Source organism: Botryllus schlosseri, chromosome 5 (assembly GCF_051294905.1).
Source record: "Botryllus schlosseri isolate E-star chromosome 5, Bs_hap1, whole genome shotgun sequence".
Classification (NCBI taxonomy): domain Eukaryota; kingdom Metazoa; phylum Chordata; class Ascidiacea; order Stolidobranchia; family Styelidae; genus Botryllus; species Botryllus schlosseri.
In genome coordinates, this window is record NC_137240.1 from 1,162,791 (window position 1) to 1,181,334 (window position 18,544).

Sequence of the window (18,544 nt, forward strand, 5' to 3'; positions counted from 1 at the left end):
TCATCTCAGATACAGACGCTTTTGTTTTGTAAGAATGTTATATAATATTCTATGAATAGATACTTGCTAATGATTTAAGACTCTTATAATCGCACTGCTGTCACATTCTCATATATCTGATGACCATGTTCCACAATCCACTAGGACACCGATGAATTGTGCATCGTGCATCTTCCGGTACAAGCTCAATCAGTTCCATTGGCGTCGATATCTGGAATAAGTTGCCACCTAATCTTAGGTTTACGATATTTTGAGATCCCAAAAATAGTACTCTTTTTAAAAATTCTGGATGCTCTACCGAAAAATAACTGTTGCTTTTGAAAATAGTACTGTGTTAACTGAAAAAACGAAAAAGTCATTGGTTTGACTCGACTCCCGAATTACCCGCTTTTTACGATAGTTCTGTGATGTCGCTTGAAAAAGGTCATCTTTTTCATATACTCCCGAAAGACCCGTCGCGCCGTATTTCTCGTTGGTTTTCTCGCCAACTGTTGCGTTCGCTGCGTCGGAGTCGAATTTATGATCGCATTTTAATATTTTTTTTCAGAAAAAGAGGACAAGTTCCCAAAAAACAGGACATTTAGACGTCCTTTCAATTTATTGAAAAAAAAAGAGGACTAATTATCATCTCTAAACTCTCTGTTTATATAGCTCAGTGGGGTCGGCATGTCATGGAAAGCGAGATCGATAGGTCAGGTCGTGGTCCGGTAATCTTGAGGACTCTCTCTCCATTTTTGCTCCCTCGCTCTCTCTCTCCCTCACTCTCTCTCTCCCTCCCTTCTCTCGCTCTCTCTCTCTATCCTTCTCTCTCTCAGGTGTGAGCACACCCAAAAGTGGTGTGATGAGAAAAAGCAATGATTAACAGAGATGAATTCGCGACTGAGTTCGGTATTGTGAGACATGGGTGTATCTCTATTTCATATTATCACTGTAGGACGTTGGGGGGCGATTGCGGGACGGTTAGGCAAAGAAATATCAAAACCAAGAATTTTCAAGCAACGATGACGCGCAGCCGCGGCATGTGGAGTGGAATGGCCCTTATCCAAAATTCATTTAATTGCAGCTCCATTTCGGTGGCTGCGGCCGTAATTTTTTTTCGATCTGTGTTTCAATTTGAGACCACATCATTTTTAGAGCGCAGTGCCCCATTTAAGTGCTATAAGGGTACTCTTCTTCAGTTTTTCTGCTACGTAGCCTACGTAGAGGTTTTTTCGTCCACCTGTTCACCAATCTGTATTTACAAGTCCGACCCCGTCTACATCTACAATCTACATTCTACAACAACAATTACAAATCATCATCTAAGGTGTTTCAACTCGAATCTTTGGCATTGGCATAAACATTGTCAGCTCAATTCCCGGAAGCTTAGATAGCTAGTTTGATACAACTGCTTCCAAGAAGAGCCAAATATTGAAAAGAAAGGCCTAACGAGCCAAACAATTTTGTTTTGAAGCCAACCGCCTCTAAAAAGGGCCGAATCTGTGAAATTTGTCTCCAACAGAGCGAAACCGGCAACCCTGGACCTTATAATGTAGGCTGCAGTCAATTTTCAATGTTGATGTTGAACATTTGTGTGTTTAGAATACCGGTCCACGGTCAGTTTTAGGCAAAACTATATAGGCCTGGACTTATACTCACTTTTTTACGTTCTTCGGAAATCACTACTTCTACTTGTACTCGAATAGAAGTTTATGAGCTTACTTCCACCAGCTATGACTCTACTTTGGCCAACCCTGGTTCTGTTTCATCAAACCTTAACACTTTAGCTGCGATTGTCCTTTCGCTATTCTGTGTTCATCATTAGCACTATCATATTTACAAATATTTTGCCCGACTGTCTAGTGTCTACCCGCTGGAATCTTTCTTATTTTGTTTCCCTAAACAGTCGAAATGTTGCTGTGCTTTATAATAATTTCATAACGAAAGGCTTTAGCACATTTAGATGTGACGCGCTCCAGGTTTTGTTGCATAACATGTTTGCATTTTGAATTTAATTTAACCTTAGTCAGGTTGGGTGGTCGTTATCAAGACTTATGCCACATCAATTGATATCGAGAAATATGGCGTTTTCTCAACACGCTGTGGATATAAAGCCCGTATTTTCACCACGAATCTACATTAATGCTACGACTGTAGAGTAAGTATGAATATTGTTTGTATTGTGATAATGCAAAGCAGCTCGCGACCAACCACATGAGATTATGATCGTGAATTCCCATAAGAAATGCGTTTTCAGGAATCATTTATAGATACCATTATTACCTGCCTATTAGAGCAATTATACAAGATCATCAACTCGAATATGACCCAACCTAACTCATGAAGTATTCTAGAACGCTTCACGATGCTGAAGAGCATTTTTCTGTCGATCTGCATGCTGGGGTTTGCCCAGGCGCAATGGAACCCGAACTTCGCGTCGGACCGCTTCGGAATAGTCCATTTGTTTGAGTGGCACTGGGGAACTATCGCAGACGAATGCGAAACCATGCTAGCTCCAAATAAAATCGGAGGAGTTCAGGTAAGTGTCGACTGCATCTGCAAGGGGAACATAAATATCATATTTGTTGGATAGTTCGATCATGTGCATTCTGTGTAGCGCGGAAAGTACGGCCCGGTGGTATCCCGCTAGCGACTAGGGATGCGCAAGATCGAGGACCTGAGCAATTCTATTATCACTGACTACGACGCCATAGCATTATAAAAGACGCGGGAACTTCAAATATGTACCTTTCATGCTACCACAAAGAATATAAATTCAGTTCTAAATCACAATAAAGATTAATTGGTGTTATTTCGACCATGCCTATTTCATTGCACTTGTGACAATGCTGTGGATTGATCACCGCTTCACATAAGTGTCATTTGTACTAACGGGTGTAGCTTTGTATACCTAGGGTTTCATTTAAAACAAACCGTGTTTTTAATCACTTTGTTTAAACTATAAAGCATGTTTCAAACAGGCTTGTACACAAATGCCTTTTTAATTGAAACAAATTTGTGTTTTCCTTTCAAACGTTGTATAAGTAGGCTATGCCATAATTGTTTAAATACTTTCCAAAAACATGGGGTATGAGCCTACGGACGATTTGTAACCAATATAGTCGACGTATATACCGTACGAAATGGCCAGAAACCTCAGAATCGTAGTCAGTTCAACAGAGCAAGTATATAGATATAGATCATTGGTACGGAATGAGTGTTCTGATGATGATGATCGCCGACCGTAAAAATGCTGCATGACGATGTAGTCCTTGTTGAAGATATTTTTGGTCTGTTTATGACAGTGGTCGAAAGCCCTTTTCGTCGAAGGAGCCATATATTTTAAATTGTCAATGACAATTCACTGTGGCGCCACAATTAAAGATTCGTGACGTCATGGCTAAAAAAAAACATGTTTTAAACAAGGGCCATGTTTTAAACATTTTTCTTTAAATTGATTTTCACTTGAAATCCAACCCTATTGCTACATGTTTCGTATGCTGCGACACGACCAATCGCGGTTTCATGGCTTCCGCAGTGGAAAATAGGATCGAAACTATAATTATCGTTGATAAATTAACTCTTGGTGGCAAGGAGTGTATCGTTCCCGTACTTGAAAAATCATCTCTCACTACACGACTCAAATCATAATAATCAAGACACGATTCAAATATGAGAACTTGAACCATTGTGCCGAGCTCTACTATAACGACCAAAATGCAGATGACTCTCGTTGCATGACCGGTCGCTGTCGTAAAAAAAAAAGCTAAAATTTCGACATGTACCTCAGATCTCGCCTCCAAATGAAAACAGAATCGTAGAACCGAGGCCGTGGTGGGAGAGATATCAACCGATCTCATACAAATTGGAAACCCGATCTGGAAATCGCGATGACTTCATGTGAGTGACGTCAAGTTCTTGGTGTCTTATATCATCATCTTTTGTATCGCTCAATAATAATCAATAATCGTCAGATTATATTTTAATCTGCCGAAGACAATCACAGAATGTAGAATCGATAAACAAGACACAATACGATGTAATGAAGATAAAGGAGGATGCCGAAACGATCAGTTGCGGTCTCTTGGTCTGGCATCCACCTCGGCATAGTGTCGATCCAATTCCCAAGAAATTTCAGCAGATTTCCGAATGTTCTGACGGTGTTACTATTTTTGCAGCGACATGGTGAACCGATGTAATGCTGTCGGCGTACACATCTACCCCGATATCGTCATTAACCACATGTGCGGTGCAGGCGGTTCGGGTGAGTCATTCGATGGCGTCGCCTTATTCGCGAAATGCTGTAACGTCGCATGATTTGATACTAAATATTCAACTATATTTGGATTGCTCGCGCTATATCCTCAGAGATTATGAATGACGAAGGACCTCTACTCTTTTGGGGTGCTCAAAAACGTTTTGAGTACTTGCAATGCTTACCCAAGCGCCAATGCTTTATGACTATGGTTACGATTATTGTATGCTAACACTTCTACTTCAGAATTTTTCAGAAAACGGCTTGTATTTACCTTTTAAACTTTCAATTTCGTAAAGTAGAGAGTATAACTTTGGAGATATGTTGTCATCACGCTTTTAAGTAAAATCGTCACTGTACCTGTACCTGAATATATTTTCGATAATTGTAACACGCCGTAGTGTCATATTAAGAAGTGGTCAAAGTGGTTATCGTCAGTACTCAAGTATAGCAGTAGCAGTAAAGACATCAATTTCTGACCAAGTGGTTTTACCTCTAAATCTGAAAAACTTTAACTAGAAGTAGTCTAAAATCAAAACCATTTGAGTAGGTAGTGCTAGTGGCTAAAATCTACTTCAAGTAATTCAGCAAATAGAAGTACTTCTATACTGACTACCTCTGGTCGTTTCTCATTCAATGTTAGTCACCAAAATGCATCTTGCAATTCCGAAAGTAGCCATACGGCCCCGCTAAAAGTATCCGACTCATCAGCCAAATCTACTTTTCGAACCTAAATTTTCTACTCCCGAGTGGTTTTGACGTGTCTTTGGAATGGCTAGTTATACTTGCAATCGATCAGAACTCTCTATTCTAATTTGGTCGCTACGCGGACTGCTGTGACTGTACTCTGTACGCTACATAGCCTACTCCAGCGTTTGTTTAAATCTTTTACGTTCACTCCAGGCACTGGAACCGGGGGTACTTACTTCGACGCGGATTCCCTGGACTTTCCGGGAGTTCCCTACGGCTACACGGACTTCAACACAGAATGCACGGGGGGCATCAATTACGCAGATCCGTGGTCGGTGAGGAATTGCTGGCTGGTCGGCCTGACCGATCTCAATCAAGGGAAGGATTACGTCCGAGGTGAGAACTCGACCCGCGACTTGTTGTAATGACTGCAGTACCAATTTTTCCTTGACTCGAGTCATTTTCGTAAAAAAATAAAATGATTCGATTCGACTTGAGTCACTGCATATATTGACTCGACTTGCGTTCGAGTCACTACGCATGACCCGCGACCACGTCATATGACTCGAGACATTCTATATATATTCTATCAGGACTGATACTTGAAAAGTAGGCCCATTTAATGTCATTTATCTGTTTGAATGAACATGCTAAGAGTGCGAAAAATTAGTATATTATGAATGCGAGGCTTTTGATATCACACGGAAGTTTCACAAAAGTGAGTCGAACCTGACTTTAACCTGATAGTGAACATTGAACGCTTATGACTTGAACCAGATCCGTTGCTCCGTGACTCGACTTGACTTGACTCCAGTCAAAACTGTATAGAATAAGATTGAGTGTCGACTCGCAACCTTGTGACTTGGTTACAACCCTGACAACATCCTAACGGATATATTGATGCGCAGGAAAGATGATCGATTTCATGAATGACATGATCAACATCGGTGTCGCCGGATTCAGAGTCGACGCTTGCAAGCACATGTACCCGGGAGACTTGGGAGCCATTTTCGGAGGCCTGAGTGATCTTAGAAGCGACGTGTTTGGCTCCGGGCAAAGAGCATACATATTCCAAGAAGTCATCGACCAAGGAGGTATTTAGTTTAGTTCGATTCGTTTTATTTGTCACGTCGGCGGTGAAAATCCAGCACGGACCAGTAGGAGTACGCACGCTGCTGGCTCACTACAGTGAGAATAAATAACTAAGAATATTAGACTACCAGCAATGTACGGGAAAAATTGGTAAATTAAGATACAGTACAGGATATATGCAACTAATACACGATACAACACTCACAATGCAATATAAAATGCACGTGGAAATGAGTTTCAGATCATCAATACCATAGACCTGTGCCGGACTGGATATCCGGCCGGATAATTTCTATTTTGGCCGGAGCCGGATCGAAGCCGGATTCATGTTTTTGCTGATACGGTGAGGGTCGGATCGCACTTTTTCGATAAGGTCACAATCGCTATTGAGGCTATTGATGATTTGATTTGGCTATTTACGAACCGTTCTGTGACTTTGTGACCGCCATATCTGACTTCTTGTTGTGATTTCAACGTCCAGAACCTATACTCAACGATTAGTTTTCTTCTCCGGCTGACATTCTGTGGAACAATCTTCCACCTTGCATCATATTATTATCTGAATCAGTAGTTGTTTCCAATCTTATATAATCAAAACCGTATTATTTATACGTGCATTCCAACTACACTTGTGCTCGTTCTTTCTTTACAACTATATAGAATAATCAACTTCCTTCTAACATGTCTTGACACATTTCATATTTTAACCAGACCTGGTGTACAGCGCTCTAGTGTAGGGGACATGCATTGCTATATACGACACTCTATATAACTTAGTATATTAATATTATATTTCTGTCTCGCTTCACTGAACTCCGTCCTAATCCATCCCAGGCGAACCAATCACTGCTGGCGAGTACACCGGAATCGGTGCTGTGACAGAGTTCAAATACGGCATCAACGTCGGCAACAACGTTCACTCTCTGCAGGTACGAGGGTTGACATGATTTGATACTGTGCTCCATCAACTGATTAAGTCTTGGATATAGGCTACTCGAAGTGCTTTGTCCCGATTTTTAATACCAACCCCACTGATTCGCTGCCAGTGGCGGTAAAATTAGACAGTGTTGGTACCCGGAGAAGTAGAAGTATATCTTTTGATTGCTACTTAATTTAAAATTAAAGTAGCGAGTGAAAAGCACCCAAGCAAGTAATTTCAAATAGTATATTCGGTATATGGATCGCATACCTTTAGTAGTTTGTCGAAGAACGATATAGGCTACCTTTGAAATTGCCAGATTTATCTTCGCTACGCAAACTAACCACAAAAAAGTTCGATTTTCGAACATACAGATCTGTTACCAAGATTTCATGCTATTTCGCACAGTTTTTATTACAATTTCCCACATATAAGTGACAAAAAACGCATACCAAAACTATTTTATCTGTATCAAAATCTCAAGTTTATAAAGTAAGTCGTTTTGCATACGAATCGTGCAGATAGATGTGGAAGTAGTTACGAAACGCAACCACTCAAGTACTCAGTTCAAATAGGCAAAAGCAATACTTGAGTATTCCAAAAGAGTAGAATTGACCCGTCACTGAATGTCTGTGCTCCAATTCGACATATAGTGAGTTTCGGCTGCCTTGAACGAATGCACTACTCGCCTTACAGTACTTGTCAAACCTTGGAGAAGCTTGGGGTATGCTCGCGGGAACCAGCGCCTTGGTCTTCATCAACAACCACGACAACCAGAGAGGACACGGCGGAGGAGGAAGCATCGTTACGTTCGAAGAGCCGGAAGGTAGATTCAAAATCATTTGCACCGCTGGGGATTACACTACAGCAGTGGTTCCCAACTAGGGCTAGGCACAAAGATTCGAGCACTTAAATCTGCATCAAGTAATAGTTGTAATGATTCGAGTGAAGTAGTGAGATGATTTTTTTCGAGAGCTGAAATCACAATCTTCTTGCCACTGAGAATGAGTTAATCAACAAAAATTATAGTTTCGATACTATTTTACACTATGGAAGCCTAGAAACCTCAAAAGGTCGTATCGCAGCAAACGAAGCATTAAATATCTCGGTCCGCGTGGAAGGATATGTCGTTTAAACGCTAATCCTCGTCTAGTCACGTGCTGGAAAGGGAAAGAATACAGGTCTCTTGCATGTTTCATGAAATGTGATAAAACAGATTTTCGCAGAACTCAAGATCTTGACGGCTTTCATGTTGGCGTGGCCGTACGGAGTCCCGAGAGTCATGTCGAGCTACTACTTCAGGTGAGATGATTCGTCATATCTAAAGCAATATACCATATCTCCGTACCTCTGTCACTATAGCCTACAATGCAAGACCTTGGTAGTTTTCACGCCTTATTTACCGTCCACTTAATACAACTAAATACTCCAATGTTGCTAATCAATCAATCAATAAGGTGTGAAAGCAACCAGAAAGTGTCGTCTACCGGATTCGCACCCTCAGTTATAGCCGATATAGATAAAACTAAGACGTTGGTACCTTTCACAAGTTATTGAAATCTCACAGCAACTCAGAAGAGGGACCCCCACCTAACCAACGTTACGTGAACGAGGACGGTTCGTGCGGGAACGGTTGGGTTTGCGAGCACAGGTGGAGACAGATCAAAAACATGTTCTCATTCTCAGCGGCCGTTGTCGGTGAGAGAGCCGTTTCATCGCAAAATAACATATTTAGGGAGTTATATTCTTCTTGCGACGAAATCGGATTGATTGATCGCAAAAAGTGGTTAGCGAAGGAAGTACCTCTATTAGGCTTTATCACTTGCTCCACTTCCTAAATTAATAATCTTGTCGGACTACTTCAATTTCTTCTTAATACTAAACTGCTTACTTTAAACAGATTCGATTTTGAAAAGCAGAAAGTAATGTTATGAAATTGTCACTCAGAACCTCGTGAAATAGGCCTGCATCAAGATAACTGAATCTTGACGTATATTGACACATCTTGTAATCTTGACAAGCGTTGGAAATGGCTACTTCTACTTCTATAATTGAATAGCCATGCGGTGTAATTTGGCCACCTCTATTGATTGCAACGTTATTTTGAACGAACGCGAGACGAGATACTTTCCAGTCAACTGAAACCACCTTTTTACACTCAAGGCACCGGAGTCGACAATTGGTGGACCAACGACAACAACCAGATCGCGTTTTCCCGCGGATCGAAAGGATTTTTCGCTGCCAACAACGCCGGATACGGCATGAGCGAATACTTGTACACCGGATTACCGGACGGATCATACTGCAACGTAATCCTCGGAGATTTCTACAACGGCAAATGCGCGGGTGAGTCTTTATTCGCTATCTTGGTTCGCTCTCTCTCTCTCTCTCTCTCAAGGTTGAAAAATCTAGAATATTCTCGGTTTTATAAGATTAGATTAACATTCGGATTGCAGCTACTCAGTTTTTTTTCAAATGAAATTAGAGTTAGATATATAGCTACGCTGTTTTTTAAATTAGATAGAAGTAGAATTACTCAATTCGAGAAAACTTAGAAATTGGATTGGATTTCGATTTTGAAAAAAAAAATCGAGTTCAGTTCATATGAAATCATCAGGGTCAATTCCCATAAGCGAATTAATTTGTACGCCAAGATTGGCTCATTTCGTACGATGCAATTCTCGTGTAGCATTTTCAGGAAAACCATCAGACATTAAACTGGAACTAGATTACCGTGGTTTCGCTCTAAGTGGTCTAATCATACAACTAGAATTAGCTAGTTGACCGAGTCTGATTACCGTGACATTCCAGGCGACTGCGTCACCGTTTCTGGAGGAACCGCGCAGGTCAATGTCGACGGCAGCGGAGAAAACCGAGTTTTTGCGATCCACGTAGACGCTATGACGACTCAGTGCAACGTAGGCGGCGGAATAGATGGTGGAGGTAGGCGCGGTGTTTTGATAACTTGTGATCAGTAAGGGAGTACTGCTACTTTTTCTGAGTACTCAAGTAGTTTCTGATTATCTGTACAACTTACTGAAGTGGTTGACTTTTTTTAACTACTTACTCTTCTACTCCACGGAAGATACTTACTTTTCAGACTTTGGAAATTGTAAACGTAGTTTTACAAGTAGTGTCGGCGACAACACCTAATGACAGCACCGAACACCAGAAAAGGTATTCGGTGTTGTCAATAGGTGTTGTCTTGAATTTAGATTATATACTTTGACCACCTCTGTTTGAGAAGCAAGCCTATTAGTATCACTTCCTCTCTACAACAGGTAACGGTGGTGGCAACACAGGCGGTGGTGGTTATATCGAGACCACCTGTACGGATTGCACTTGCCCGGATACCGAGAAGGTTGACTGCGGCGAGTTGGCGTCCACGGAAGCCACCTGCACAGCCTCTGGGTGTCTCTGGTGTCCTCTCACGGACGGCAGCAATGCCCCGTGGTGCTTCCACAAAGCTTCTGAGGAGTCTTCGACATCAAGCCCTGGAAATGGAGGATCTAATGGCGGCGGAGGTGCGATTCGTTCTCGCTAAATATAGTTATGGGATATGTTTGCGTCAGTGGAGTGGGCGAAATAATCAGACTTGTACAAACTACTGTATCTTTAAAATTCGCAACTATACAACTAGAACTTAAACTACTCAATTTTCAAAACTGACGACCTTCAAAAATGCGCACCCGAGTAAGATATATCGCCAACACTCAAGAAGGGATTCCAGAGTCGACCTCGGTCGGATTCGAACCCGCAACCTCATGCGCAATTAAGCAATTAGTATCAAGCTGTTACATTTCGACCGAACAATACGATGGCCATGTCTTGGGCGAAGCCTCGCATCACTGAACTGGTCTCTGAAAGCGAATATCAGAATTTGCAATAAATATATATTTATGTCATTCAATATTTATGTGTGAAAATCATATTTAACAGTCTCGCTCTTTCAAAACATTCCATTAACGCACAGTTGATTTTCTGCACCAGCAATCTATAGTAATGTATTAGATGTGAAGTTAGAAGTATAATGCAGTAGGCTTTTGTGATTTATTGAAATGTATTGAGATTTCTAGAAGGCTTGCAGAATAGCGTAACGGCTCCCCATCAGTTTATTCAAAGTTATAGGAACCACCGGTTTGGTTCCGTTCAGACGAGTCTTGCGTGGACTGCAACTGCCCCTCCCACAAGAAGACTGACTGCGGGTTCCTCGGAATCGACGCGAACGGTTGCAATATCGAAGGGTGCCTTTGGTGCGAGAGCTCTGTGAGCGGGGATCCGTGGTGCTTCTATCCCGATAGTGACGGAGACGGAACCGGAGACAGTGGAACGAGACAATGCTACGTGGACGTAAGTCGCCTTCATTGTTTCTAAACAGAGTTGGGTAACTAGAACATGCTCAGCTTTTCCAAGTCATAGGATTATAATTATGCGTACAAAGTTTTTTTTTATCCACTTAGATAAAAAATATAATCGCAAAAACTTGAAAATGGAATTAAATTCCGAATTTATTGAAATGCAACACATGAAATCATAGTACGTTCACATAAGTACCAGGAATGGTGTGAACCTCTGAAAGGTTCAGGTTCGTGTGAACGCGAACCTTTTTGAAAGGTTCTGTGTGAACGCGAACGTGAACCGCATGACGTCACGTGACGTCATATTGCGAATTCCAACCCTATATTTCAGTGAAGTGATAGCCTATGTTGTACTCGATACCTTGCGACGACTCGGGCCACATAATGTCACAATGCTGAAGTACACGTTGACGTTTTAAACGCCGCCAAATGTATATCAACTGGGGCAATCAAATCATTTAATAATCCCACAAAATCAATATCTTTCGTCGCTTTGCCAACGATTTCGACGAGGACTTGCAAGGGAATATAAGCTTACGCCTTGACGGTCTAGGCCAGACTGGACAATGTATTCGGCGTCTGAGTATCATCGCTACGTTGATATTGAGCAGAGTGTAAAACGCGTTTCTATACTTGCTACCGATATTACCCATCAAGTTATACAGAAGTAGCCAACACTCCAATCGTACGGATTTGGTTTTTATGATACGATAAACATATGAAATCAAGATTTCCCCGCACGCCTGCTATATTTTTACACCAGACAATGATATCAATTTCAATATAACCATCATTCGCTGACTACCTACATGTAGTGTATTTCGCTCTTGATGTTGTGTGATTATGGGTCAAGCTCACAGAAGGGAGTCACTAAATATTCACAAACGGAAAGCTGGATATTTCGAGCACACTTTCGTAACAAAGTATTTAAAATGTGTGAGATTGCCAAGGTGCCTGCTCGTTTACAGGTGATTTTTTATACTGCCAGCGCCATGCATAGAGCGCCCCGCGGTTGAAATACAATAAATTTCAACCAAAGATGTTATATTTACGTGCAAATTGTAATATATGAAAAAGGTTCACAGTGCAGAACCTACCAAGGTTCGTTTGTGAACGTGAACCTCTAAATTTCCGAGGTTCACACACAGAACGGGAACGTGAACCTCACGTTCACACCATCCCTAATAAGTAGAAGAATAGCAAATGTCTGTACACCAAGCTTGGCTCATTTTAACGCGATACAGTTCTCCTGTAGCATTTTCACGATCGCAGAAATTGGATTAGAATTCAAATTATGGCACAGAAACATTTCCCAATTTAGATTAGAATGAACACATGTATATCTTTCTAATTAGGGTAATTGAACAAGTAAAAGCCTCTATAGTTCTACAAGTCAGTCTTGAACATCGCAGAAAATAACTTTCCCCACTTTCTCAATGTCTTAGGATGCAGACAAGACCGACTGTGGCTACATGGGAGTCGACCAACAACAATGTGAGTTGGATGGCTGTTGTTGGGCAGAGTCGAACACAAACGGAGTGCCCTGGTGCTATCATCAAGTACAAGGATGAACTGAATTTAATCATGCATTCTATATTTGGGATATAATTTTATAAAATCTTGTGACTGCCATGGGATTTTGCGAGAAATTTATGAAATACGGAAGCTATGCCCTTTGGAGGTGTTTCCCGAAAGTACATCAGGTAGCCTATCCAAGGACAAATGAAGATCTATTTTAGATGATCTGCTTGTAGGATACGCAAAATCATCGATGTATCGAGGGGCTGTTTAAAAATAACTTATTTCCTGAAATTTCACGGATTTAGTGATTAAATCGTTAGGTTGCCGAAAAAGGCTACATCCAAACTTGACCAAATTACCAGAAGCTGCCGGAAATTGAAAATTCGCCGTCATTTAAAAATAATAGTATTTCATGAGACTCTTGGAGGTACAGAACTTCGTTATGCAAATGAATGAAGAACGAAAATTAAAAAATAAACGAATATGATACGCAATAGTATATATATCTACGCTGGCTGATTCCTTCACTTCACCATGACTAAGCATTGGGTTCCAGTCATGCCTTTAAGAAGAGTGATGCTTTTTCACGCGTTTTGATCTTATATATATATATAATACTTTCCACATTAAAATGGAGACCACGAAGAGGAAGTATATTTTCCAGCAGCTAAAATGTAAGTTAACCTATACATCTTAGGAGGCATTATTTTCGACTTTCGGGGGCCTTCAGACGTTTATATGTAGTGAAGTCGGGTGATCCAACGAGAAGACGTTAGAGAAATCTCATGCCATCTTCGTCCTTTTAAAAATAGGTATCGCCCTCTTCTTTACAATTTCATGTCATTCTCGATATAAGGTGACTACCGCATGATTGTCGTCATTGAACGTAGTACAGTGGTACTCTGTCGGTGTTCCCTCAGCAAGGTTCAAAGGTTCCCTGGTGGTCAACATACACATACAACTCATACATGTGATTTCTGATGGCACGTCCGTCTTGGCCATGGTTACTTGCAGGTAATCATTTTCGATCAGTAGTTCAATTGTGGCTTTTGTGATTGTAGCTGATATGAAGTGGAGTACGTAGGAGAGGTTGGGGTTCGAAATCGGAACTACGTTTTTCTGAAATGCGAATTGTATCCAGAGGTGGTCAAAGTAGTCAAGAAAGCTACTCAAGTAGAAGTAGAAGTAGCGATGCAAAAATCTACTCAAGTACGAGTAGAAGTAGTACTTTTAAAAGCGACCTAATACTTCTTGAGGTAGAAGTAGAATTGACTGACTTTAAATCTACTCAAGTAAGTAAGTATAGTTGTGAAAACGATCGTAATTCGTTCGCATGGACTGTCAAAAGCTGCAAATTGAGCTATGTGGAAGGTGTGTAGATCTTGATTCACATTGATGCATCCCAGGAGGTATCGATCGATACTAATCCTTTGTTTACACCCTGTTTTAGAAATATCATGGCGCCCTCCCCCATATTATAAGGCCCGTAGTTTAGTCGAAGAGAAATTTGGGGAAGTTGTATCAGATACGGTGTTAACACTTTGCGCGATTAATATACGTTAATAAGAACATGGCTGATCGTAAAAATGCCATATAGTGTAGCTTTATCTTCGGAAAAGAGGCATCACTACACTTACTTTTATACTTCAACATGTATGTTCTCCAGCCAAAAGAACTAAAACTAATTAGAACTCTAAGTATAATACAGGGAATTGACACAGAAATGCAAATACTACTTCTAAAAATCGGAAAATATATTCATGTCTTTTGTTCAGAAATTTTAAACGGGGTCTTCTAAAACAGGTCTAACGCTAACAAAAAGTCGGAGTCTACTCTTCCAAATTAGGACACGTCATGGGTATCTAGATTATGATATGATAGGTAATTTCTAGATCGCGAAAGGGTAGTTTCAAACGTTTTGACGGGCCATATTTACTGTGATTTCCTATGAGCGCGACGAAAATTTCGGGCTTTACTTGACTTTTATAAAAATTAAATGTTGGTACTCCGTGAAAACAGTTCCGAAATTCATCAGACTATCTTTCTGATTGAACTCCTTATACTTGACAATCTGAAAAAAGCGAAAAGTAAGTGAGTATATCACAAAATATTACGAAGTAGAAGTAGAAGTAGCGGGAAATTGGATTACTTGAGTAAGAACCGCAACGGAAAACTACCAAGTACTTTAAGAAAGTAGAAGGACTTCGTTACAGACAAGCTCTGATTATATCTCCATTATTTATAAGCTTATTTGGTAATGAAAGCAATTGTTATCACATTGTTGCGATTCTACAAAACAAATACATACTTTCAAAGGTGAAGTATCGCATTTCTGAACTGGTGTCAGAAAGGGAATAACAGAATAAGTCACACTGATTTGGAATAAATATTCAGTACCGTTCAATTTGTGTGCTAGTAATCTATAGCAATGCATTAGATGCATATTGTGGTAGATTTTTGCTTGTATGCGGACACAGCCAAAATTGGGGGTTCCAAGAAGGCTTACAGATTGCTGTGAGTTTAATCGTTGAGAACCACTAATCTAGTAGAACGCCAGTGCATTTGATACACTTCGACCGGAAGAAGTTTGGGGTGATATTGAAGACCCCAGTTCATGCAGAATGTCGACAGCTTACAACGATAGAGTGATGAGCATCGCCAAACACATAATGGAGACATCGGGGAGAGTTTTTAGTTGCGCCACGTGGTTGTTATTTCCGTGAATTCGAATTGGTAGACAGCTCGTCTCAGAAACGCCTCCATTTGTATTTGTTCGAATGTTATATAATATTCTATGAATAGATAAATTGCTAGTGCTTCATCCATATTTAGGTTATCGCTCAGCTGTCACATTCTCATAGATATCGGGACATGTTGCAATTGCAATCGGGTTCCAATGATTCGCTAATCGTATGCAATGAGACGAAATAAGACGAAACACAAAGCGATGTATACTCATTACTCAGTGAGAGGCATGTAGCTCTATATCAGAGGTCTCAAACTCAAATGTGCTCGCGGGCCAATTTTCCAGTTATGACGACGCCGCGGGCCGCAGCATCTATAGGGGGATTATATGTCTTTCCAAGTAGACTAGGCCTTATTTGACGGGATGAAATTGTCCTATTCAAAGTGAGCCGACGTACCAGAATGACATTCAACACACATCGTAAAAATGCCATTTACTTTTGTAGCAATTTAGACCTGGCACGAAAAAATAATCACATTTATAACTATCTGAATCGAATCGCCGTTGTGCTTGATAGATAATAATTATAATATATAGACACCATGCGAGCGGACAAATGCATGATGTCATTATAAAAGCTATCTCGTTATAATTTTGCAGCCACTATCAATATTTTGAATTTAACAGATTGATAAGATATGATATCACAGAATTTAGGGTCGAGCAGTGTAGCCCAATCCAGAATTCGGGTATACCCCTAATAACTGGGCTATTAATCTCATGATTGTCCTTGGTCAACTACCTTGGAATATTGGGGCATGTAGATAGCAATATATATATTATTGGATGTGTCATAGTAATAAAAATGTCGGAACGCCGAACATCGTTACATCGTTGGATCGTACCACTGCGGTATATTTCTTACCTTTAAGTGGCCTTAATAACATGTGTATGTACGGACCCAAGATGTAACTAACAGATTGCCAATGTTTGCCATAACGACTTGCTTAGATAGCGGAATACCAAGCTACAACCTTCCGATCTATTACTATTCCCCATGACACGTGAATAGTTTGTTGCATTCATATGGCTGCAACCAATACGGCGTTTCACTGGAGTCATTTTCATTTTGTCATGGAGTCAGCCGGAGTCCGAGTAATTCTACGAAAGTTCGCGTCCCAGTCACAACTTACAAATTTCAGTCACAATCTAAGGGTCCAGTTTTATCATCATGAATTGGAAATGTGACGAAATAATGAATCTTCTATACTGCATGGTAGCGTTTCTAATTGATGTGATGGTGAAGTTTGATGAATAGTTTCAGGCTTTCAGAGTAATTTGAGAGGAATCTCAACTTTTAAACCTGAAAATATATATTTGGCACTTATATATTATCAGATATTTGAAAATCCAAATTGTCATCGCGGGCCGCACAAAATGCTGTGGCGGGCCGCATGCGGCCCGCGGGCCGCGTGTTTGAGACCTCTGCTCTATATTATGTTACGAAATCATATAACCTTATCGTTGATTGTTAATAGTAATACAACAGCGCCACAGTCATACGGGTGCGGTCAATTAGTTTATTTCACTGATTGGGAAGTCAAGGATATCCTTCCAGACCACCGTTGGGCTTTTAATCAATGTTCATGCTTTTTCACAAAATACACTGATACTTCATCATTACTGTCACAGCGACTCAATTTTCGAAGGAATTTCGTACCGGTAGAGGTCTGGTGGAGGAGAAGCAGTGACATCAACACCTCGACGTTTCCAGTTTGACCAGGACAAATGGCCTCTTGACAACAGTATTAACAAGAATGAGCGTGATTCCTGAGTGAGCGCTTTGAGTAGCCTACTTCTCGAATAAAAGTAGCTCATGTGTGTCTCGAAGTTGTAAAGCATATGTCGCTGCTGAAGAGATTCGGTGTCCAAATCATAGAAGATCTGTGGAAACTAGAAATCGCCAAGGTTATGTATCAGTTCCACTGTGGTCGTTGCCCCGAATATTTCAATGAATTTTTAACCTCGGAATCAAAAGCGCACAAATACAACACATGCGCGTCCACGTCGTCCAAATATCGTATGACCGACCGAAAAGATATAATCGTTCCATTAAATATGCCGGACCTGATGAGTGGAACAGTATCCCGCCGGCCATCCGACAGTCGACGAGCATGTCCACATTCAAGTCGAAATACAAGCAATTACTACTAAATGAATACTCCGTGCTCAAGATTACCGGACCTATCGATCTCGCTTCCCATGACATGCCACCTCATTTCTTGTCGCTTGCTTTTTTCTATACTATCTTTACTTTTCATTCAGTGTGCATGCCTCCTCTTTACATCGCCTAGGCCAAGGTGGGTGTCTGATTCCATAGACTACTCCAAGTCGCTTCGACACCTCACATCATTTCATTGCATCGCATTTGTGGTGTATTGAACTGATAAAATTGCTAATAAACCAATGATGATGATGATGATGATGATGTAGGCCAAGTCCGAGATCGCCTCGCACAAATCAGCTGACGCTTCAGTGTGTTGCTGGGATATCTTAAACGAATCGCTTTGTGCAATGTTAAAATACCGTGCACTCACAATGTGATTACTTCTGTCAATCCGATTAGTCATGCATGATTCGAATCCGTGATTCGTTATTCGTTTTGCCCATCACGTCATGTTCCGCAGCAACGCACTAAACTTCTCACATGACCACACAATGACCGCATAGCTGTTCAGTTCAATGAACAGCGTTCATGCTCAGTTGCATATTTTTGTGATCGATATTAGTCTATTCCGTGGAATCTTTTTGGCTTTGTTCTGCACAATTTTGTTTCGACGCGACACTCCGATGTCAATGAGTGCCGATTTACCAGGCGTCGAATCCTGTCAGCTCAGCTGAATCTGCTCTTGGACTCGCTAACCTTGCGTATCAGTCTTGTATTTCAACAGAATCAAGCAACCCTAATCGAAGATTAAACAATGTGAGCTTCGGAATTGCTTTGAAAATACTAAGATGTTAATACAAGCAAGTGAGATTCGCAA

The 18,544-nt window shown here is 40.8% G+C and overlaps 1 protein-coding gene across 1 annotated transcript; it reads left to right on the plus strand.

Annotated features, from left to right (window-relative positions):
• Positions 1-2,004: 2,004 nt before the first annotated feature.
• Positions 2,005-12,958, plus strand: LOC145438552 (alpha-amylase A-like). The gene is made up of 15 exons (XM_080315891.1): positions 2,005-2,137; positions 2,334-2,518; positions 3,770-3,879; positions 4,158-4,243; positions 5,138-5,320; positions 5,833-6,018; positions 6,851-6,945; positions 7,632-7,761; positions 8,162-8,237; positions 8,503-8,633; positions 9,099-9,281; positions 9,747-9,878; positions 10,217-10,459; positions 11,089-11,285; positions 12,739-12,958. The coding sequence occupies exons 2-15, from the start codon at positions 2,345-2,347 to the stop codon at positions 12,862-12,864; spliced, it is 2,052 nt and encodes a 683-aa protein (XP_080172017.1). The 5' UTR covers positions 2,005-2,137; positions 2,334-2,344; the 3' UTR covers positions 12,865-12,958.
• Positions 12,959-18,544: the final 5,586 nt, after the last annotated feature.

Coding starts and splice junctions, on each gene's coding strand:
- LOC145438552 (XM_080315891.1), top strand. CDS start 2,345: ATGCTGAAGAGCATTTTTCTGTCGATCTGCATGCTGGGGTTTGCCCAG. Junction 7,762..8,161: donor TACGTTCGAAGAGCCGGAAG/GTAGATTCAAAA, acceptor AGATTTTCGCAG/AACTCAAGATCTTGACGGCT. Junction 9,282..9,746: donor CTACAACGGCAAATGCGCGG/GTGAGTCTTTAT, acceptor GTGACATTCCAG/GCGACTGCGTCACCGTTTCT.